The sequence below is a fragment of the Phoca vitulina genome, unplaced genomic scaffold (assembly GCF_004348235.1).
Source record: "Phoca vitulina isolate PV1807 unplaced genomic scaffold, GSC_HSeal_1.0 scaffold2, whole genome shotgun sequence".
NCBI classification, from domain to species: domain Eukaryota; kingdom Metazoa; phylum Chordata; class Mammalia; order Carnivora; family Phocidae; genus Phoca; species Phoca vitulina.
Window position 1 is genome coordinate 15,926,897 of NW_022589705.1, and position 24,999 is coordinate 15,951,895.

Below are 24,999 nucleotides of genomic sequence, written 5' to 3' on the forward strand. Positions count from 1 at the left end.
TCAGACGCTGGGCTCCTCCCCTCCCCCGCCGACGAACGAGAGGCTAACAGACGGGTGCAAGTAGACAAGTAGCTGTTTTTATTGAATACAGAAGCTCCTTGAAAACTCTGTGGGCTCCGGGGCTCTCCTGCAATTCCTTTCATTCCCAAAGTGCTGGAGCCAAGCACGCGTCCCGCGTAACTCCCTCCCATTTCTTCTCCGGGATTTGGGTAGGAGAGGAGGGAGGAGAGCAGAGGGGAGATGGGGGGTGGTTGGTGGGCTGGGCTAGCCCAGAGTCCTGATTCTTGGGCAAAGGGAGAGAGGGGCGGGCTCGCGGCCGCCCGAGAGGCGTGTGATTGGGTCTGACCCTCAGTCGGCTTGTCAGTTTCTCTCGGGGTAAGGGGGGCGCTGGAGGGGAGTGGGCGGAGGAGGGGGCTGCCCAGAGCCTCTCGTCCGGCCCACTGACGGCATGAAGCCTTTAGGGGCACGCAGTCCTCTCAGATTTTCGGTTGAAGCCCCTCATCTGCCTTCAGTCTGAAGGCAGGGCCCCGCAGAGGACGGATCGGAGGGTCCCGGCCGGCGGGGCCAACCGAGAGGGAGAGGAGGGGGCGAGACACAGGAAGGAAGCAAACCATCAAATTTTAAAGAAAAAGCCCTTTGACTTTTTCCCCCCTCTCCCTCCTCAATGGCTGTGTAGCAAACACCCCCGACGATATCTTGGAAGGGACGAAGTTGGTCTGCAATCGCAGTTTCGTGGGTTGAGTTCACACTTGAGTGCGGGGCTCGGAGATGGAGCGGTGGTCCTCTAGGTGGAAAACGAAACGGTGGCTCTGGAATTTCACCATAACAACCCTCGCATTGACTTTCCTCTTCCAGGCTAGAGAGGTCAGAGGAGGTAAGAAAAAAATGGTTTTGGGGAGGTGGGAGAGTGCCGTCGGTCTTTGTCATTTTGCGCCCCTCCCCCTCTTTACCCTTCTTCCCCCGCCTTACTCCCCCACCCCCCAAAACCCCAAAACAATTCTCTTAAATAAAATCCAGATTGTAGCTGCCACCAGGTTGAAGTGAAGGCTGGAGAGAGAGATGGATGTAGGCGGGACAGTAATGGGAGAAGTGGTAGCAGGAGAAAAGATCTGTCAGGCACAGAGCCTGCTGAAATGCCCTTCACCACTTTTCAGCGTCTTTGAAAAGGGGAAAAATATTACCTTGAACACAAGGGCAGTTGTACAAAGCTTTTGTTTGAGGAATAGTCCCTAGAATGCCCTTTGAACACATCTTCTGGTTTCTTCAGATTCTAACTAATGGGAATATCTTTTTAAGGGTGAGCTGAGGAGAAAATATAGAGAAAGGGTATAAAATGAACCTTGATAAAGTTCTTTGTGTGAAGCAAAGTGAGAGACCGGCTCTTTTACTTTTTGGGTTATAAGAGAAAGCAGAGGTGATGAATCTAGAAGACTGAGAACACTGTGTGTGTGTGTGTGTGTGTGTGTGTGTGTGTGTGTGTGTGTGTGTCATTTTGAAGAGATTTTAAGTGGAAAAAAATTTGGCAGTTTATAAAGAACGCGTTGAAGATAGGGAGAACACCTCTCCCTGAATTTCAGTCCACTCCTCTCCAGTATGACCCCCAACCCCAACCCCCACTTCCTCTTGCAGGTTGGACGTGCAGTTCTCTTGGAGAATGATGAAACTTGCCAAGCAAATGGGGTGGGGGAGGACGAATAGGGATTGGGAGGGAAGAGGAGGGGGCCTGGGGTGGGGTGGGAGGGGAGAGGTAAGGGAAAGTTCCTACGTGGCACCACCAAATATTCAATGACCAGACCTGCTCAGAAGACTGCAGCCCTGTCAGTACCCAAGAAGGGAGAGCGACTTCACTCCTCCCCTCTGCCTCCTCCCTCCCCTTCCCCCGCCCTTTCCCGCAAAGGCATCTGGCTGGAGCGGTCCGTTAGGTGCTGTAGACACGACTGGCGGGCAAAGGCCTTTGGAGTTAACGGAGCCCAAACAGCTTAGAGTAGAAAGGCGAGCTTTGTCGCGAGTGCACAGAGAAGTGGGGGGTAGGAAGGAGGGTGGCGAGGATTGGCTGAGGGAGAAAGAAGTTGTCAATCCCAAATGCGCAGGCTTTAGCAGAAACCTGAGTCTGTCCGTGGTAGATGCCAAGATCTGAGTTCTCCCTAATGGGAATTAGCGCTCCCGGAGGCCGAACTCTGGGAAACCAGGTCTGTATTCCTTCCCCAAGCTTAGTGGTGCTCACCTTCCTGAGTAGCAGGCAGTGCTGGATTATTCTTCCTCTTGGCTTTTCCTGGTAAATACAGTCAGAGCCTCAAATTTAAATTTTGCTTCAATTTGGATACAAGTTATGCTAATTATTTTGATTCATTCATTTCAACATTTTCAAGGATAAATAGTAGAGCCTTTGAAAGTGGAATCCATCAAAAGTTTGCTTTTTACCTTTGGTACCTGGTCACCAGCTGGGTTGGTCATTTCTGTCAGCAGTTCTGCCCTCTGCTGGTTTTATTTATTATTTGGAATTTAAGCATCTACCTCAGAACCTAGGGCCTATTAAAATCCTTCTAACCACAGTGATGCTGGAAAAGGACACTCCATTACAAAAATACAGATCTACTATTTCTTTTTCAGCTTGTTACACACACATATGGACAAATGTATCGCAATGCCAGCTCTTAATTTAAAAATATAGAAACCAAACTTTCTTCAATGAAGATGGATGAAATACAAACTCAAGAGGCACCATTGTAGACATTCAGGGATTATTTCAGTGAAGATATTTATGTTTCTTTTCCACATTTGGCCTTCCTTAAAGCTCTAAGGATATCAGAAAGGTCAAATTTCTACACCTGTATTGTATAAATTGTCTCTTTTCAGTCTAGCTGCGGATCTGAAACACTTTTAAACAAACATCCCAGTACCACATCAAGTAAATGGTGGAAAAAGAACCCTGCTTATTATTATAAGGCCAAATAATGTGGGAAATAGCAAAGTTTAAGGATCATATGTTGTTTTTGTTTGTCATTTCTGACGAACTGTCTTAAAAGTTACAAGAGTATTTGGATATTCAGACTGTAAGATTCGGTATTCGCATCATCAAGTTGCTAGGTGCTTATTACTTCCCACTAAGTAATATTTACAAATCTACTCTTGTTGGCATTTTTGCCACTTAATAAACTTCAAAAAGGAAGTAATAGTATACTAATGCTTAAAAAGGAAGCACTGGCCTGAATCATCACACAAGGAAAAAATAAACCCAGTGTTCAGTTCTTATGCTAGCCATTAGATTTGCAATTGAAGCAACAATGGATATGATTTCATTCCAGTTTCTAAATAAAGGTATTATGTACTGTAATTTATTAATGTTGGTGAGATGCAAGGGTGCTATTTGGTTGCTGAATCGAAAGGTAATTTAAAACAGCCTATTTTCATCTAAAATTTGTATTTCTTGGATTTAAGACACTAAAGCCTTAAAGAGTTCTGGGTTCATAATAAATTAGATTCTAAAGGAAGTGTAGTTAGAATCCTAAAGCATCTACCTTACAAAGAATAGTTCTTGGAGTGAATGGATTAAAAGAAAATTTATAATCTCACACAGAATCATATTGTTCTACTTTGCAAATCCAAACCCTATAACTTGGTCATCTTTAACATGCCTATTAAAAATTTTTAGTATTTATTATGATTTAGTATAAAAGAGTGCTATTTTTATAATATATTCATTTACGTTAACTTCAATTTTATGTTTCATATATTTCCCTGTGGTTAACATAAATGCTTTATCTCAGAAATTTATGGATTTCTTTATCAATTAGTCCATTGCTTATTACAGAGAGAACTTGAGATTTACTTGGAGTTTATAGTGACGATGCTGTGTTCAGAGTGATGGTTTTAAGACCTTTAAAAACAAGTTAAGTTATAATTGAATACTAAGAAAAATAGTATCTAATTGAATCATTTTTTACTAGTTAAAATGGTATTCAACCTTTGGTGGTTAAGCCAATAGTGCGTCTTGAAAAAAGTTGATTAATTTTATGAGCGCCTTTCAAAGCTTGTCAGCAATTGATAGTGAGCCTTGCTTGAGTGTTTTGAGTGCTCAGGATCAGCAGGTGAAATGGTGCTGGTTTAGAGAGTATGTGCTAATCCAGCTTTACAAAGAGATCAAGTTTGTCCCTGTGGCTACTTAATCATGAATCAGTTAAAAGGTCAGATACACTTCTGATAACAAATGCAGTGCCTGCTAGGATTATTTATATTGTCTTCCCTCTTGTTTTTTAAATAAAAATTGACACAGTCTAATAGAAAAACAATAAAGAAAGCCAGGTATCTTATGAGAAGCATCTTCCTGTTTGTTTTATACAGAGTTAGGTGCCACATATATAATCAATTAAATATAGACACTTTCACAGAATTGTCTACTAGTTTTGAAATTAAGTTTATTAATATCTTAAAGTAACAATTTACTTCATGATAAATACTTAACTGAGACTCTGTAAAAATTACTCTCTAAGAGGTGTTCTCATATTTTTTAACAAAATTGTGAAGTTGCAAATGAGAAATGTATATACCTAGGTAGTATAATTGCTTACAATTTAATTAATATTTTAGGTTCTGTGTTTGCCTCATTGTGACTAACATAGAAAGAGCATATTATTCAAGTTAAGTTATCCCTAAAACATAGATAGCCAGGCAAACATGAATCTCTTTTCATATTCTTGGGTAGGATTTCTGACAAAAAATAAAAAAAATAAAAAACAAAACACAAAACAAAACCCCAAACTAAACAGTCACCTTTCTTTTTTAAAATTTGCTTCTTTTCTGAAAAAACTCTCCTCACTCTGGTTAATTTATTGAAGTATTGTCTATTTGATAGTGAATGATAATGAATGGACTCAAATCAAGCTTGGTTGAGTGTGTAATAAAAAGGTGAACTTTTCAAAGGAAGAAAAGGTGTTTAGATTAGATTTTTTAAAAAGAATGTTAGAGATAGAAATTATTGTAGAGATTGTTTCTCTTTACTATCTTCTCACTTCACTAATGAGAAAACCAAGGCAGAGAAAAGTTATTAGCTGAATGCTTTTTCTCATAAAAACATAAAAATATTTCTACAATATTCAATGTTTTTCTAGGTAAGCATAGTGAAGGTCTTCAATAGTGGTAAAAATATCTGTAAATAATAGTAGGTCTGAGACTTTATGGAATGACCAAATACTGCTTAACTCTACGTGCTGGAGCTTAGTGAGAAGATGGATTAAGTGAAAATGATTGATTTAAAGAAAATCGGATAAGAAACAGAGTTATAGAATGCGTTTAAAAATTCCTCAATTTCCTAAGTTTGGAGAAAGGTGATTTTTGATCATTTATACTGTTAATATACCTAATTATGTGATTCTATAGAATTATCGGTATCAGAGTAGAAAGCATAATAGTTTGTAAAATATTTTTTGTGTGTGTTTGTTGCTGGATTAGGAACGTAGTTTTTTATGCACTCCAAAGTTGTTAATGGAGGAGGACCAGGCCCACTTCAAATTTTCAAGAAGCTAAGAAATTATATATTTATATAATATAAACATATAAATTGTATATTTACTTCAAATAATATATTCATTTAATAATATATCTATGTATTTATTACTAATGATGTCAAATTTCTATGCCTTCCGAGTTGATTTTAGACTGATTGGATGAAATATACTCTATATATGTATAGTTTTAGTACTAAACCAGATATTGAATTGATTATTACTTGATATGGCTTGTTTGTTTAATAGATAATCTTTTCCCAAACAAGTGGCAAACTTTGGGAAAACATAGAAGAGCACTTAGTAATGTAAATTCTAATTAATTTTTCTTTTTTCTTTTTTTAGATTTTATTTATTTGAGAGAGAGAGAGTGAGAGAGAGAGAGAGAGAGATCCCGAGCAAGGGAGAGGGGTAGAGGGAGAAGCAGGCTCCCCGCTGAGCAAGGAGCCGGATGCGGGACTCAATCCCAGGACCCTGGGATCATGACCTGAACTGAAATCAGATGCCTAACCAACTGAGCCACCCAGGCTCCCTCTAATTAATTTTTCTTTCGGATTGTTTAGGCATCTGAGACTACATAAACAACTTCTGCCTCCAGAATAAACGGACATTAATCTATAGGGAAGTAGACACTCCTAAGAGATTACCATGATATTGGTTGTGCTGGCAATAACAGTGGTAGATCTAGTATTTCCACCGAATGAAGACTTTTCCTATCTTTAGGAAAGAAGAAGATACTGTGGAAGCTAATATTTATACTCATGATCAACACTAACAATTTATATGAATATAGGGTTTTATAAGTACTGAACTATCCCCATCATTTTATATAGTTTTTAATGATTATATGCAGGTATTCAAAATCCAGAATTCCATTGTATCCTAAACACACTTTTCTTTCCTCCTACCTTTGGAGCAGTAATTATGGGCAGTTGGCATAATCATTAGGGATTCAGGGCAACTACAGAGTGGGGGCTGAGAGCGGATCTGCATTCCTGCTCTTACTCCTCCACTTCCCTCATTTGATAGTGGGGAAACGTGACCTGAGCTGGAAGTGGTGAGGGGAAACCAAACTTTGATTTTGACCATCGAAGTTTTGTTCCTTAGCAAAGGGGAAAGAGAGGTATACACTGATGCTATAAAAAGTTGCAGTGTTCCCTAAATTCTCTCACGGAAGAGACAACTTTAAATGGAGATTGCAGTGTAGCTTTTCTAATGACTTTCTTAGATTTGGACTTTTTTCTTCTAATTTCTCTTGCAATTTATTTCAGAACATAAAGTTTTAATTTTTTTTCATCTTAAACTGTCTCCCATATTATAATGTGCCTACTATATGTATTGCTTTTTCTTGCAAAATCCTAATATAATTTTATTTTTATAGGCCCTTTTTTCCGTACTTGCCATTGTCTCAAAACTCAACCTGAATAATACTAGCTGTTAGAGAAGATGAAAGTCGATTTTAAAGTGATTTAGTGAGTAGTGTTTATTGGTTGCAGTCTTTGGCCTACTACTGACTTGGCTAGTGGTTCTTTAGACACTGGCTGATCACCAGACCTACTGTTATCTGGTAAAATAAACTCTTTGCTTGCTGCGCATGGAATTAGAGACAGTGCTATTAATTTAGGAGAAAGAACTCAGAGAAAAGAAAGGTTATCATATTTCAGAGTAAGAGACCAGCTTAAATACAACTTGACAATTGAGAACTAAAACAAACCTGTGTCCGAGTGCTTTAGCACAATCAACTTTTGCAATCCCTTCAAACCTTTTTTTTTCCTTAAAAAGCATTTCTTTCCTATTTTAAACAAATTTAATTGCTCTTGAATGGCCCTGTACTGTACAGGCAAATGAAGGTCCCTATTCATAGAACTTGAGCGCATAGTGTCCGTGGAAGCTTTCTTCCTCGTCTGACTGGTAACCTGGCATCCGGGCTGACAGGCGTGAACCTTCCACTGTGTGAGGTGCTTGGCTTCCCTTCCCTGTTCAGCTTTTCACAAACAACTTCCCAAAAGGATGACTGCCGGAAAGGGCAGTGGTGCAATTCCTGACAAAGCTAATAAGAAACTCTAAAGCACTTTTGCACTTTGTGCTCGTATCGGAGAGCTCTGCTGAGAAAGAAGAACCATGCATATGATACTGCTCTTTTCCCTGACTTCTCTCTTTAGGTTAGAGTCAGCAGTGGACCACAACCAACCAGCTGTCACTCTTCTGTTTGAATGCCGACGAGTCTTCAAAATACTTCACTGGTTTTGAGGATAAATATATTGTGCAAATGGCTTAGCGTGATGTAGAGTGGCCTTCAGGATGGGACCCCTCTGTACGTCCAGGCTCATGACCAGCCATTTCCCTTGCACTTCAGCCGTGTTAAACCTCTTGCCCATATTCTCCCCTGTCCTAGAACACACTATTCTCTTTCTTTGGAATATTTGTTCCCTCTTCATCCATCTAGCAAATGTCTTCTCCTACTTCAAGATTTAGATCAGGCTTCATATCTCCAGGCAGATAGAATAGTAAGATCTAACACTAAATGCTCGCATATTATTATGTGCCATGTCTTGTTGTTAGCCCCCCCCTTTTTTTTAAATATTTATTTATTTATTTGACAGAACGAGAGAGCAGAAGAGCACTAGCAGTGGGAGTGGCAGAGGGAGAGGGAGAAGCAGGCTTCCCGCCAAGCAGGGAGCCCGATGCGGGGCTCAATCCCAGGACCCTGGGATCAGGGCCTGAGCCAAAGGCAGACGCTTATCCAACTGAGCCACCCAGGCACCCAGTACTCTTCACATAGAATCTCATTTCATTCTGACAACTGCCCTGGAAGTAAGCTAATATTAAAATATACATTTTGGGGCGCCTGGGTGGCTCAGTTGGTTAAGCGACTGCCTTCAGCTCAGGTCATGATCCTGGAGTCCCTCGATCGAGTCCCGCATCGCGCTCCCTGCTCAGCAGGGAGTCTGCTTCTCCCTCTGACCCTCCCCCCTCTCATGCTCTCTCTCTCTATCTCATTCTCTCTCTCAAATAAATAAATAAAATATTTAAAAAAATAAATAAATAAATAAATAAAATACACATTTTACCCATGAAGGAACTGAAAAAGAGAGAAGTTAATTATCATGCCTAAGGTCACACAGCTTCTATGTGATAGACCCAGGATTTGAACCTAGAGAGTCTGTTCCAGAGCCTGTGCTTTTTTGATCGTTTGTCCATGCTTACTTTATTGTGTGTTCTAATGTTTCCACACAGCCACCCTGACTTATGATTATAGTGCCCTGGGACCTAACATTAATGGACAAATCATGCAATTGCACCACAGTAAGCACCATGTCAATTGTATGAATAACTTGAATGCCACCAAGGAGAAATATAAAGAGGACTTGGCAAAAGGCAATGTTATAATTCAGTCAGCCTTCATTAAGGTTCAGTGGTGGAGGCCATAACACTCTTTCCATTTTAAGAGCAAACATAAGCGCTAATAATGAGAGAACACTAAAGGCTGTTGCTAGGGCGCCTGGGTGGCTCAGTTGCTAAGCGTCTGCCTTCAGCTCAGGTCATGATCCCAGTGTCCTGGGATCAAGCCCCGGATCGGGCTCCCTGCTCGGCGGGAAGCCTGCTTCTCCCTTTCTCACTCCCCGTGCTTGTGTTCCCTCTCTTGCTGTCTCTCTCTCTCTCTGTCAAATAAATAAATAAAATCTTTAAAAAAAAAAAAAAAAAAAAAAGGCTGTTGCTAGAAGCCAGCAAACGTTACTTTGTTTCCTCTGACTTATTTAAGGAGAAGTTGACAGCTGTATCTGTTAGCATTCAAGGTTCAGATTGGGGTTGGCTTGGTTTCATTAAGTAATAAGGACACTTACAAATTGCTGCCTGTTTTAATCAGGATCCATTGCAAGGAACCAGAGGTCTTATTCTACTTTGGGAGACTGATATATGGTAGTATGCTTATTACCTTCAGTATGAAAGTGTCAGATCTGATTATCTAAAAGCTGTTTGGAATGTAGTCAACTGGGAGAATGTAACTAAAAGATACATACTTCGCAAAAAATTGTATCATTATTTAAAAAATTACTCATTTATCTGTTAGCCTTCCTGTAAAAGTTGCTGGGGGGTAATGACTATGATTTAGTTTTATTTCTGTCCTTAGGGTCTACCGAGATGCCAGAATGCACATTATATAATATAGTCACTATTTAGATTATAAATTATCTTCTTGATTTTGCCCAGTGGACTGGAACAAGGTTAAATCTAGTTAACTTGGGAGTGGTGTGAAATGACCTACTCATTCATGTCTTGTCATTAGCAGTAATTAGATCCCTCCCTCTTTCTTTACTTTTTCTCTGTAAGTGAATGAATTGGGATATCCCTCTAGCTTTCCTCGTTTGGAGAACAGTTTTTGCACATTCTCTTCAAAGATGCTTCTGAATATTTGAAGCTACTAATTTCCTGTATTACCTCTAAAATTGTAGTTTGCTTTAACATAGTAATCTTGTAGAGAAAAACACCATATGAAGCAGTATTTTTGTTTTGACAGCAACATAAATCATCATTTCACTGTCTGCTGTGAACAAGAAAGTTTAAGCCAAGAGTGGTATCAATCTGTTAAAGTAATAATTGGGAAAATTCCTGTCATATATTCATTTTGAAACTTTTATCTGTTTTGTATGCTGTTATGGATTTCTGATTTTGCTTAATAACTATTAGAAAGAGTAACCTATCTATATTTATTGCTTTATGATTATTTTAGTAAACTCATTCTAGAAAGTAATTTGCATATCATATATATTCTAATTATTATATGACGAAGTACCATCTTTAAGCAAGGAGTATATAAAGTTTCCAGTGCTTAATAAGAGACAGTAGTTGTAGAATTGTTTTAGAAGAATGTTACATATTTTTTATATTCTATTCCTAGCCATTGTATATTTTAGTTACACTAAAATCATTAGGATAAGTATCTTTATCTGTTTTAGTGTGTCCCAAGCACATAGAACAGAGCCTGTCACATAGTTAGTGTTTGGTAAATCTTTGCTGAATGAAGTGAAAGTGTTGGTTGAAGCTCTAATGAATTGCTCTTCAATAATCTAACAACCTGAGATATGATATAAGGTTATATATATCAATTGTTGCCAGTGTCTACAGAAGTGTATTGAACAGATTTTGGCTGATATTGTTGTGATTTCCTGAAAATGTCAATCTCTGTTTTGCCTCCAAGCAAGCTATGATCTCCACCTTGAACACTTCCAAACCGCTTACCAGTACGTTTTTGGATTTAGATATTATCTCCTAAAGGAATACCTCTCCTCAACCATAAAGACTGAGGTAGTTGTCCTTGCATAACATTCTAAAGCACACTATACTTACTCCAAACCTGAATACTTATCACAGGATATTTTTGATGCTAAAATGAAAACAAGGAATGCATCTTTTCATCTATGTAAGAAATTCTGTCTTGTAGCACTATACCTGGAGCAGAATAGATGGCCAATAAATGTTTATCGTATGAATTAATGACCTCATAAGCAAGGGATTATACTAAAGTCAAGAAGACAGGGACAATCAGCCTTGACTTGCTATCACAGTCATTTCCAGTCCCATCTCTGTGGATTTTGATTGAGTAGAGTTTGTATAGAATCCAAGTATAGGTATTTTATAAATCCTCACAGATAATTATGATGCACATCCAAGGGTTTATGAATCTTTTGTAACAGGAAATAAATACAAAAATGGAAATGTATCTAGCTTGTATAACAGGGCACTGGAAGTCAAGTAAAAGATTATTTGTCTGCTGTGTGCAAATCATTTGATAAATACCCAACCACCCAATAGCAGTGACTCTGCAAAAACTGATTTGGGTAGATCAACTGATTATGATAGAGTTCATGCTTTTTTAAAAATCCTTTTCTCCATAGCATGTAATAAACTAAATGCCAACAAATATTGCTTTTCTCAACATGAAAGTCAGATGCTTGTATTGAAACTATAATTTAAGCTTTATAATAAACATTTTAATAGCTTTGGCCGCTTGTACATCAGAAATGCCAAGCTTTTTACATATCATACTCTCAACAGGCATTTGTTCTTTCCTTTGCCATCCTCAGAGTTGTGATATGATTCCCGCTTTCAATTTTCAGTTCATAGAAGCTTTTTATGATACAAGAAAGTTCAGGATTGAGGTTGTTCAATAACCGTGAAAATTAAATAACTCTCTTCTATGTGCCATCAGTGTTAGTTGTTCTGACTACAAAGACAGTACGCCAATGTCTATTCTCATGGGGTATGCGTGTTATCAGGAGAGAGCTGGGGTTAGGCGAATGGGCTAGGGCCACATAACACAAGATTGTAAGGGTATATTTTTTCTGCATAGCACAGAATCGTGGGACTAATTAAAGAATACAGGGAGGCTGCTAAATTGGCAGAGTCAGTATATACTTTGATACCTATCCCTATTAGGTGGTTCCCCTTGGTTGCAACCACTAGATCTTCTGAAAAATAATCAGGGAACTGGGGCCATGCTGCTTTTCTGCAATAGCCAACCCACTGTAAAGTCACCTGGAGGTCTCCAAGATAAATTAGTACATTTAAGTCACACTTGGTACAGGGTTATGTCCTTTACGGAATTGAAAACTGTATGAATGAATAATCTTCCTGTTTTATAAGGGAGTACATTAAACAAAATGTATACACGTATTTATAAAATCTGTTATAAGACAAAGATATAGCCTAACATTTTAAACCTTAAATGTGATTGTTCTTGTTATTACCCAACTTGTAGCATGTTTTAGGACATAAATTATAAGTAGTTTTGTCTGTCTGTTTCTGAGGATTCATATATTGGATGAAGATCTCTATGTTGATTATTTGATTATTTGATTATAAATATTTATTATAATCATTTTTTAAGTCATAATGATTTCTTTCACAGAAAGTTATATCAAATAGAGTTTTAAAACAAGTGTATATTAACTAATTATAGCTTTAAATAATGTTAATAGGCTGTCAACTCCCAAAGTTTTATTTCTACCCCATATCTTTTCCCTGAATTCCAGACTCATATACTCAACTGCCTAGTCAGCCATTTCCAGTGGAATGTATTAAATTGTCTCAAAATTAGCATACCCAAAACTGAATTGTAGAACCCTTCCTGAAGCTTATTCCACTCACAATCTTTCCATCTCAGTTGATGGAAACACAATCAGTCATGATGTTCGAACTAAAACACTAGGAGTAGCTTTGACTCCTTTTCTCTCATACTCCGTATCCAACCCATCAGCAACCCTGTCTTTTATGTTTTTGAATATATCCAGAATCTGACCCAGTACTTCATCTCTCAGTCCAAGATTGCAAAATTGACAAAATTTTACACCTCGAGGATTGCAATTGCTTCTTCTGTGCTCTCTTCCACTCTAGTGACCCTATAGTCTGTTCTCAACACAGCGCCATAGTGGCCTGGAAGATTCATTGGTTCATGTTACTCCTCTCCCTTAACTTCCAGTTGGTTCATCTTACTCCTCTCCCTTAACTTCCAGTAGTTTTCCATCTCACTTGGAATACAATCTAAACTCATAGAACATACCACAGGATCTATACAATTGCCTCCAACCTGCCTCCCCCTTACTTCTCTGACCTCATCTCTTATACCCTTTTTATTTCCTCTGCTGGCAGCCTAAGTGTCTCCTTGCATTTCCTTCAACTCCTCCCCTTTGGGGCGACTCCTATCTCAGGTTCTTTGCACTTGCTATTCCTTTTGCTTAGAATGCTATGCAATCAAAATATCAGTATAGAGAATCCTCTTATGCCTTGCTAGACTGCTCAAACATTATTTTCTTATTGAGCCCTTTCCTGTCTTTCTGATTTGATACTAAAATCCATGCCTCTTCAAATCTCATTTACGGATTTATTTTTCTTCTTAGTACTAATCAAATATTTGTCATTTATAAAAAGTAATGACTTATTTAAATTAAAGTTGTAGATTTTATTTTAGGGCTTTCTATCAAATGTAGAATTGGATATTTTTGGAGTACAAGGAGTACAAATATTGCCTTAAAGTATTTGGGCAGCTTCTAGGCCATTTTTATCCACATAATTGCCATAGTTTTAAATTTTATTTTACATATTTAGACATATTCAAAGTGACACTTAAATTCCACTTTCTGTATAGAAAAGCATTTTACTTATTTGATGAACATCCTGCATATCGATTCAGTTGTTTTGAGACATTATAGGTGTATAGAAATGGTAATGGGAGTTTGTTTAGCTGGTGTAACAGGGGATAATGTGGGACTTGTGGTTACTTAAAAAGTAGATGGGTGATATTTGCAGGTGAAGACATAAAAGCAACAACAGATTAAATACTGTTAAGGAAATGTATACATATGCTGATATTCAAAACAAATTTATTTGTTATTTCCAATCAATACTAAATCTCAGCTAGGATCACAGGGCTTACACATTTCTCTCAACCACTGGGTAGGTCAGAATTAGAATAAACAGTCAATAGTGGGATGTCGATATGATGAATTGTGGTGGGAGCCACAATTTTTCCATTACTTCTACTTCAGAATATTTCATTGTGTATTTCTTTTACCCCAATCTTTCCAATCTTGAATTTCACTGCGTAACTGACTTTTTTTAAGCGGTATTTTCATGGGATTGTAAGGAAGTACATTTACATTTGGTCATTGGGTTCTGTTTTCTGAAATGGTATTATCATTAGGCTTGTTAGGTGCCTGGTGTTGATGAAATTAACTATAAAATTCCTGAAACGGCAGGCTACTTTTTTACACATGTCTTTGTCCATGTTATTCTCAATTTGATCCTATTCTTAGTTTGAGTACCAAATATCCAGTTTTTGCAAGATACTCATCAAAAACTTGAGCCTTGAGATACGTATATTTGTTGTATTCATTTTTTTCCTGAAGGGAAATATACTCTCTAAACATAGGTTTAAAATGACAAAACATATAAGTTTATTATAGAATCTCTTGGGGGTAAAATGAACTCTAAACACTTCCCATGCCCAGGAATATTTAGTGTAAATTCTACAACTATAATCTTATAAGTTTAAAATTTATTAAAGTATTCAAGCAGTTCACTTCTCCCATTTTATACTTTGAGTACAAAGATTAGATTACAGAATACAGACAAAAAGTCTAATCGTTTCAACTACAAAGAGTTGTGTTGGGACATAGGAAATTTAGGTGATTTCTATTGACATTATTTGTGTCACATAGTCACTTAAAGATGAACTTTCAAACTTTTTTTTTTAAATATGGAAGAATTAGGTCAATATGTTTTATTTTTTAATACTTCATGTTTGTTTGCAATACAAGGTTGGTGTATAGCATATATGTGTTTGAAATAAATGAAGAAACAGTATCAGAGGAAAGACACTAAAATATTAGTTCCTTTGAAGATTTATTTTTATTTATTTATTTTAGAGAGAGACAGAGAGAGAGAACATGAGTGGGGGGCAGGGACAGAGGGAAAGAACCTTAAGCAGACTCCCTGCTGAGCAAGGAGCCTTGTATGCTGGGCTTGATTCCACAACCCTGAGATCATGACCTGAGCCGAAATCAAGAGTCGGAGGTTTAACCGACTGAACCACCCAGGCGCCCCTAAGGTATTAGTTTAGTTTTTTTTTTTTTTAAGATTTTATTTATTTATTTGACACAGAGAGAGAGAGAGAGTACAATCGGGGGAACTGCAGAGGGAGGGAGAGAAGCAGCCCCCCCCACTGAGCAGGGAGCCCCATGCAGGGATCTATCCCGGGACCCTGGGATCATGACCTGAGCCGAAGGCAGACGCTTAACCAACTGAGCCACACAGGCGCCCTGAGATTTTTTTTAAAGATTTTATTTATTTATTTGAGAGAGAGAGAGAGTGAGTGCGAGTGGGGGGAGGCACAGAGGGACAAGCAGACTCCCCACTGAGTGTGAGGTCTGGTGCGGGGCTCCATCTCACCACCCCAAGATCATAACCGAGCCAAAACCAAGAGTTGGACACTTAAACGACTGAGCCACCCAGGTACCCCAGGAGATGGTTTATAACTCTTTCTGTGTTTTAGTTTACTTCTTTCTCCCTATAATGTTATGTTTCATATGTGGCCTGTGATGTGAGGTACAAGGTGAAGATAAGTGACTCCCGAGAAATGAGAAAACATCTACTTTAGAACTTAAGAACTGAGTTCTTGCCACACTTGCATCAAATGGAAACAATCAGATTTGGGAAGCTCTTTTAGGTGCTGTTTATAAAGGCCATTTCTAACACTTGTTTTCCTTCTCAGACTGGTGAGAAAGAAACTCTGACACATAATAAATAATCAATAAAGATGTTTAATGAATGAACAAATATATGAATCAATGAGCAGCTATACCCTGCCTCTGAGGTTCATTGATTCATGTATTTGTTCATTCATTAAACATATCTTTATTGATTATTTACTATGTCAGGTGCTATGTTATTTATGAATACTACAGTGAACATCAATAGTGCTGATGTTTACTGTCAGAGGGTTTACAGTCTATCAGGGGAGGCAGACATCAAACAATAAATCACAAGCAGAGAGAGAAGGAGGGAAATTAGGCAGTATGAGTCTGTAACAGGGAGTTTAGACACACACTGTGCCTGAGTGAAAATGAGATAATTAAGCAAGCAAACAAAATAGAGTGTGGAGTTATCCAAGAGGAATATAGGGTACTTGGGATCATATGAGTGGGTCACAGAACTCAGCCTGGGAGAGATAAGTAATGATTCCCTGAAGGAAGTTACGGTTAGGTTGAGATCAAAAGGTTGATTAGGTCTCAGATCACCTGGCTTTAATCCTGGCTACCCATTAGATTCATCTAGGAAACTTCTATAACATGAATGTCTACCCTCCCCGCTCCCCGCTTCATTCTAGTCATTAGTTCTTACACAGGACCCAGGCGTTCTTATGTTGTAAAAGTTCTCCGGGAGATTCTAATGACAGGATTGAAAAACAGTCAGCCATCCTTAGCCAATTGAGAAAAGATTGAAAAATCCCCAACCAAAGGAGCACAGTATATTTTAGAAACTAAGAGAAGTTTATTTCAGCTGGAGCATTACATTTGGGGTTGGGTAAATAGGTAGGAGTTAGTGTAAATGTTTCACTTGGAGACTGTGGCTGTGAATATCCATAGTGGAGATCCGGTTTTTCTCAAGAGGTCCTCAGCAGCCGTGATGCACCCACGGAGAATTTGGACATCTAAATTTATTCAGTGTTGGTGTCTTGTCAGGCAATCATGATTACTTTCACTTCCTTGTACACTGCACTGTCTTGTTTCTGTGCTGCCTATCTGGTATTCCTGTCACCCTCCTCATAGCTTATAACCTCCTACCCATCCTTCAGGACTCAGCTTAAAAGAAACCACATGTTAGATATTTCAGCCTTTGTGAGCCATACGATCTCTATCACAGCGTTACAACTCTGTTGTAGGGCGAAAGCAGCTATGGACAATAGATAAATGAATGGGTGTGGCTGTAGTCTAATACAAATATTATTTGTGGATGCTGAAATGTAAATTTCATATAACTTCTGCATGTCACAAAATGTTGTTCTGTTTTTAATTTTTTCACCATGTAAATTACGAAAATAGTCAGCAAGGGCTTAACTCATAGGCATAGTTTTTTTCCTGCCACTGTTCTAAGGCATGGCCCCAAATACCAACTCACAAAAACTCTTTTAGGTAAATATTTTTTATTATTTTCATCTTACAGATGTAGAAACTGAGGCACAAAGCAGTCCAGATCACACACATGCTAAGTGCCAGGGATGGGATTCGGAATCATTCCAGCTCTTCTACACTATGTATTGGTGTCATTTACTCCTTATTGGTCATGGGAGTGTGTGAAGAAATTTAAAGGGGGAATTAATTAGAGATGAAACAATCAAAGCATTGTGAGACTTTAGATCAGTAATCCATGTGGACACTGAAAGCAACAGAGGGAAAGGATTAAAGACCTGGGACAGACTAATCAGTGAATGAGTCGGGGTGTCCAGGAGAGCAGCAGAACATAATAGAAAAGACATATTACGCCCTCAGAAATTTTTGTTTTAAGATAAGAGAGCCCTATGGGCTTCAGAGAAAGTTGCTTCTAGTATTTTCACATTATCGTGTTTCACATTCAGCCAGTATTTTATATAGCTCGTGTGTGTGGGTGGGTGTGTGCATACCCATTCTCTTCTAGTTTGGGAAAAAATCAAGTATAGGTAAATAATTAAAACCAAACGTGAAAAGTGCTACAGTAGAGGTGAGTATATCAAACCCAGCTTTGGGAGATAGCTTTCCGGAGCAGATTATACATCATTTATATCCTATGTTTTCCTCAGGTGAAAAAGCTAAATGATTCAGATAGGGAAAATAGGATTTATAAAGTCCCAGAGGCAAGAGAAAGAAGATGGGGGGAGGGGGTTCTGGGCAGTCTAGGTTCAGTATAACTAGAGCACTGAGTGAAGATAGAGTCAGGGGAAATGACAATGAAAAGAAAATGGTGGCGGTGCAGTTGGGGTGATACCAGTAGGACAAATGCGTGTGTTCAGGCCTTCAAGATTTTATGTGTGGGGTCTGTGAATACCCTCTGGAAGTTAGTGGGTTCACTGGAGGAATTTAAGCAGCAAAGTGACATAAAGCCTGGAGTTTTGGAAGCTTGCTCAAGTTGTGGTGTGCAGACTGAGGAGAAAAGACATGGAAACCAGTTAAATGGCTATTGGAGTAATGCACTGGGCTCTGGTATCTTATTCTCCCATTTAATAAAATACAAGAGTATGTAGTGAAAGGCAGGAAAAATACTATTGAACAAAATATCGTGCTAATTGGATACATCTGAAATTCTAATCATGGTTTGTGGCATCAGCTATTGGCAACATAGAAATGATTCCAATATTAAGGGCATTTAAGAATTGCTTTGAATATGGAAATTTCACCTTTTTAGATGTATCAAGTTAAGCTACAACAAATTACTGCTTTTACTCTTTAAGCAGTTGCAATTCAGTTAATAAAATTTGAAGAATAACTTCCCTGTGTGTGTATAATGTATGTGTGTATGTATAAAATCATAGAATCTGCATTAGGAGAATTTGTTAAGTGCTGCAATTATGAGGTCAAATAACAGGCAGATTTCAAAGTGTCTTAATTTATTATTTGGTTTATTTGAAGGAAAAAACCTTACATTTTTCCATTTTTATAACTTGATATGCTTTTCTAGAAAAAGAAAAAACCTAGTTGAAATCTTTACTCTGTGTCCCTCTTTTTTAATTGGTTTTTGAAGAGTGAATTATTTCATATAATGTGTCTCTACAAAGAATTTTGTGAGGCTTTAAAAATAGAGCCCTTATTTTGAATCCTGTAGAGGGAATGTGTTTTTATCACTTTCAAAGTAGGAAGGAACAAATGTGACAAAATCTGTGCTCTTGGAAAAGGTCATCCTGTGAAAAGATATTCTGGAGAGAAGGGACGTGTGGTTTATTTCATGTATTATTTACCTATGAGCAGTTGGGACCATGACCATGGGACTGTGTCCTTTTCTTCATAGAATTACAGCCTTCATAGCTATGTTCAGGTCAGTCCTTGAGTCTTTACCCTGATGTCCTTTTGCTGACGGACTCAGAGCAAGAAGATAAGATAAAATAAGCAGATAAGATGCTGTGACTTGTAGAAACAGTCTCTTTCAGAGTCATTTATACCCTGAAACCCATAAATTGAGTTTAATTTAAAACAAATATAAACATCAGGAATCAATTAACTGTCTCAAGATAATTTTAGTATATTATATTTATGTTTTAAGTTTCTTTTACGGGGTATAGCGATGAAGGTGGCGGAGTGGAAAGAGCCTGGATTTGATATTTGTCCAGATCTTAGGAGTGTCCTTAGTTTGCTTTCTGGATCTCAATTTCTTCATCTGCACAGTGGGGATCAGAACATATGCCCTGCAAAGCCTGTCAAGAACTTAGCCTAGTGCCTGGCACATACTAGGCTTTCTAGACATGGAAGCCATTATAGTTATTACTTTCTTGTTGTACTTTATGATAAGAGAAAAGAAGAAAGTTAAGAATCGGCAGGTGTTCCTATTGGCCTAAAAAAACTGACCATCACGAGCAGGACTTCTGCAAAAAGGTTCTTGAATGCTGTGATTCTTTTAAATATTCCAAGGCTGACCTAGAGAGGATCATATCTGATAGAGTTAATGATCCCTTTGAAATATCTGACTTCCATAAATAAAAAGTTTTTTTTTTTTTAATAATTTGGAAACCATGTGTACTATACTGGATAGTAGGTTGATTTTCATTCAGAGGCTTGATGAAATAGGTAGAGTATTGTTAAAGGAAGTTACACTTGTTATATTCTAAAAGGAAACACGCAAAGCTTCATCCACATATGTTTGTACATATGGAAGTCAATACCCCTAAATCTTAATTAACTAAGGAAATGACCAGGTATACATTGCTCACAAGCACTCATTCATTCATTCATTCATGCATTCTATGATTAACTGATAGTTATTGTAAAAATATGTTAGTTGAAATTACAATTTTCAAAGAATAGCATCCTCTATGGAATGTAATAAATTGTGATGGTATTTTCTGCTTCTAAAATCAGTCCCTTTTCCACTCTCATTAAGTCCTCCCAGAAACAGTATATTTACAAAACCCAACATATTTTGAAATTTGATGGCAATTCTGTTTTTTTTTAACTAACAACTGAGCTTTTCAAATCAATAATATTGGTTCACTTCCAGGCAGAAGTGATCTCTTTTCTTTCTGAATTGGAATCTTAAATACTTGCAGTAAGGACTTATGTCTCAGACATGCTCAGTAATACAACGGCCAACACATGGCCTTCTCTGAATATTTTTATTTTTGAATAAGGAGAAAAAGTCAATAGAATATAGGTATATTGAGTGATATGGAGTCTAAAGTCTGTTTTTATAACAATGCTTACACCACATGACTCCTATTTTGGCTTGCTTAGTGAATTAAGTAGATATTAAGTTGTGGATCAGGGAATTTGATCATCTAAAACATTGCCGTTTTATGTCTGCTTTATTTCATATAGTGTGATGTTTTGAAGATTCATCCATGTGGTAGCATGTATCAGAACGTCATTGCTGTTTATGACTGAATCCTATTCCATTGTATGCATGTACCACGTTTTGTTAATCTGTTCATGTATTGATAGAAATTTGTGTGGTTTCCACCTTTTGGCTATTGTGAATAACGTTTCAGTGAACATTGGCACACAGGTATCTGTTTAAGTGCCAGCTTTCAGTTCTTTTGGGTATATATCTAGGAGTGGAATTGCTTGGTCATATGAAATTCTATGTTCAGTGTTCTGAAGAATAGTGTATGATTCCACTTATATGAAATTTCTAGAATAGTCAACTTCATAGAGACAGAAAGTACGTATTTTTTTTTTTTGATGTAGTATTCCATGATTCATTGTTTGTGTATAACACCCAGTGCTCCATGCAGAACGTGCCCTCCTCAATACCCATCACCAGGCTAACCCATCCTCCCACCCCCCTCCCCTCTAGAACCCTCAGTTTGTTTTCCAGAGTCCATCGTCTCTCATGGTTCGTCTCCCCCTCCAGTATCCCCTCTTCATTCTTCCCTTCCTGCTATCTTCTTCTTTTTTTTTTTTTTAACATATATTGTATTATTTGCTTCAGAGGTACAGATCTGTGATTCAACAGTCTTGCACAATTCACAGCGCTCACCATAGCACATACCCTCCCCAATGTCTATCACCCACCCAGCCACCCCATCCCTCCCACCCCCCACCCCTCCAGCAACCCTCAGTTTGTTTCCTGAGATTAAGAATTCCTCATATCAGTGAGGTCATATGATACATGTCTTTCTCTGATTGACTTATTTCGCTCAGCATGACAACCTGCAGTTCCATCCACGTCGTTGCAAATGGCAAGATTTCATTCCTTTTGATGGCTGCATAATATTCCATTGTATATATATACCACTTCTTCTTTATCCATTCATCTGTCAATGGACATCTTGGCTCTTTCCACAGTTTGGCTATTGTGGACATTGCTGCTATAAACATCGGGGTGCACATACCCCTTTGGAACCCTACCTTTGTATCTTTGGGGTAAATACCCAGTAGTGCAATTGCTGGATCATATGGTAGCTCTATTTTCAACTTTTTGAGGAACCTCCATACTGTTTTCCAGAGTGGCTGCACCAGCTTGCATTCCCACCAACAGTGTAGGAGGGTTCCCCTTTCTCCGCATCCCCGCCAACATCTGTCATTTCCTGACTTGTTAATTTTAGCCATTCTGGCTGGTGTGAGGTGATATCTCATTGAGGTTTTGATTTGGATTTCCCTGATGCCGAGCGATGTTGAGCACTTTTTCATGTGTCTGTTGGCCATTTGGATGTCTTCTTTGGAAAAATGTCTGTTCATATTTGCAAATGACATATCAGATAAAGGGCTAGTACCCAAAATCTATAAAGAACTTCTTAAACTCAACACCCAAAGAACAAATGATCCAATCAAGAAATGAGACAGAAAGTATATTATTAGCTATCAGAGCCTGGGCAGAGGTGGTGAATAGGGAGTTATCGCTCAATGGTTACAGTTTCTGTTTCGGGTGATGAAAATGTCTTAGAAATAGAGAGTGGTGATGGTTGCACAGCACTGTGAATGTAATTATGCTGCTACATTGTACATAAAATGGTTAAAAAGGCAAATTTTTTGTTGTTTGTATTATACCGCAATTAAAAAAGTGAATAGTATAATATACCAAAGTCAATGAATTATACACTTTAAATGGGTGAATTACATGGCAAGTGAATTATATTCCAATGAAGCTGTTTAAAACATCAAGTTTATCCAAAGGGATTACACTTTATTACACTTTTCTCCAAAGATTACATTTTTATCCAAAGTCCCCAGAGACTTCCAATCTGAATCATGAAGCATGAAGCAACATCCATGAAGATTCTCTGGCAAATTTAGAGGATAAAAATAAACAAATTATACATAGATACATATACGCATGCACAGCTACACATACATAAACAGTACACACTATTCACACATGCTATATGCTTAATATATAATTTGTAAATAGCTAACATGGGAAAGCACTCAAAACAAGAGCATTATGTTTTGTTACCTCTTCTTTTTGACAACTTTTAACTTCTTTGTGTATACAAAATGGCTTATTAATTGCACATTTTACAATAATTATGTATAATATTCATTGTGACTTTGAACCTTCAAAATCACCTTTATTTAAGATTATGAATAGTTGAATAATAAATCTATTAGAAAGTAATGGAATATGTCCAGATGCTGGCTTTCACTTTAATTCCAAATAATGCAATTACTTAGAATGATTAAAGACTATAAATTATAATTGAGATGCATCAGACAGGTTGTAATTTCACATATATTCAATTATATATTGTATGTAATATGTATTACATTACATATATATAATATATATGTATATATAATATATTTGATTCTAAATCTACATATACCCCACACACATGAATATCTTCTGTTTGCTGCTCCATAATTTTATTCTTGATTTGAGATATTTTGTATTTGAGAATTTTATAGTTTATAATTTATCTGCTGTCCCACTCCTCAATCTCCCACCCAAATATTAGGGAAAGTGGCAAGTGTGACAGATTTGAGAAGTAGAACAACAACTATTTTATCTGTTAAAAATACTCATTTTTATATTAGATTATTTGTTCATTTTTTTTTTTTTTTACTTTTCACTTATTTTCAGCTGCTCCAGTTGATGTACTAAAAGCTCTAGATTTTCACAACTCTCCTGAGGGAATATCAAAAACAACAGGCTTTTGCACAAACAGAAAGGATTCACAAGGTTCGGATACTGCTTACAGAGTTTCAAAGCAAGCACAACTCAGTGCTCCAACAAAACAGTTATTTTCAGGTATGTTCACTTTATTACTACAACTATTACTACTTTGCAAATTATTATTGTTTCTTTTTATCATGCTGTGTAATGCAAAATTATTGGGGCAGACATAATTCTTTCACATATGGGACGCCAAATACATTGTAGTCACTAAGGTGACTTAATGAAAATAGCTAATGATTTAATGATTGCCAATTTTAATTTAGCGCAATCACATAAGATATGCTCATTTGAAAATTTAGTAATTTATTATTCTATTGCAAGATGACAAAACTTGAAGACAATATTTTAACTAGCTTATTTTTGCATATAATCATGTAGAATTTGTTTATTGGGGGGAACATGGCAACTTTACCCTTAATGACTACCCATGTGAATTGAATGGGCATGTGGATTTAGACATACTTAAGGAGTGTCATTCTTAAAATTAATATAAGTTTCTGTTGAAAGAAGTACTTCTTCAGCAGATTTTATAAAACAGATTATTCTGTGTTATTTTTGGATCCTGTTTTTATCTCAAATATAGCAAACGTTAGTTACATCTCACAGTTATAAGGAGATATGGGACTAGAGATTTTGTTAATCTTTACCTGGAAAGATATTGAAAAACACTTGGTGAATATTTTCTTTCTTTCTTTCCATGATTGACCTAGTAACACTAATTATCTGTAAATCAGGATAATAGGAAAAAGGAGTTGAGTGATAAAAACGACAATTTCTGAGCATCACATTGTTAAGGCAAGCAACTCCTTACAAGTCTGCTACTGGATACGTGTCAATTTTTTTTTTCTTATAACTATACTAAATTGAATGTCCTCATCCTTATTTAACAGAAGAGGAAATAGAGTTTCACTGAAGTTCTTGGATTTGTCCAAATTACAAGGGGCCAGTATTTAATCCAGGTCTTGTCTGTTGCCAAGGTCATTATTCCCTATATTATCAGGTGTTTCTTGTTGGTGCTTTGGGATCCTCTTAGAAATAATTAATCATTTACATTCTTCATATTATCCTCTCTAATGTCTCTACCTGAAGGGATTTGAATTCCCTATTTTCACATAAAACTATTTCCTAACAATAGAAAAATTAAAAATCAAGGGACTAAAGAATTACAGAACAAGATAATGTATTTTTCATGGATGGACATTTTTAAAGTATTTTTGAAAACACATTAATTTTGATAAAATTGTTGATTTTTCCCAAATTTTTCTTGTTTTGCCATAATTTGTGATGGACAAAAGTAACAAACTGCAAATATAAAGAACGTCAATGCATAATTTTCCTGACTTTGGAAATAAAAAGTTAAAATAGTTATTAAATCCATAAAATATTTTTTAAAAAAAATCAAGTTTAAAAGTTGCAAATGTAAAAATTATGTTGCTTTTCTATTTATCTGCACTCTAATGTAGAAATAGGAAAGGGGTGGGAATTTTCAAGAGAAAAAACAGGGAAAAATACACTAATGGAAAAGCTCTAGAAATACTCAAGAAGTTAGTTTTTAATTTTTTATACTTTGGTTCATCATCTCAGGGTCAGTTTATCTGCCTTCCAAATTGGTAGTTAGTTTGATTAGTTCAATCACTTCTGT

General features: G+C 37.1%; 1 protein-coding gene and 1 pseudogene across 5 annotated transcripts in view; both read left to right on the forward strand.

The window, feature by feature from the left end:
* The first annotated feature begins 49 nt into the window (after nt 1-49).
* COL11A1 (collagen type XI alpha 1 chain) overlaps nt 50-24,999 on the forward strand; it is a 201,881-nt gene continuing 176,931 nt past the window's right edge. For 2 of the 5 annotated variants that reach the window (XM_032422450.1, XM_032422491.1), the window contains exons 1-2: nt 382-874; nt 23,262-23,429. In XM_032422450.1, the coding sequence (XP_032278341.1) occupies nt 769-874; nt 23,262-23,429 (274 nt within the window). In that variant the 5' untranslated portion in view covers nt 382-768. The other 3 variants (XM_032422477.1, XM_032422458.1, XM_032422466.1) reach the window with 3 other exon arrangements.
* Nucleotides 8,628-9,573, forward strand: LOC116641308 (annotated as a pseudogene).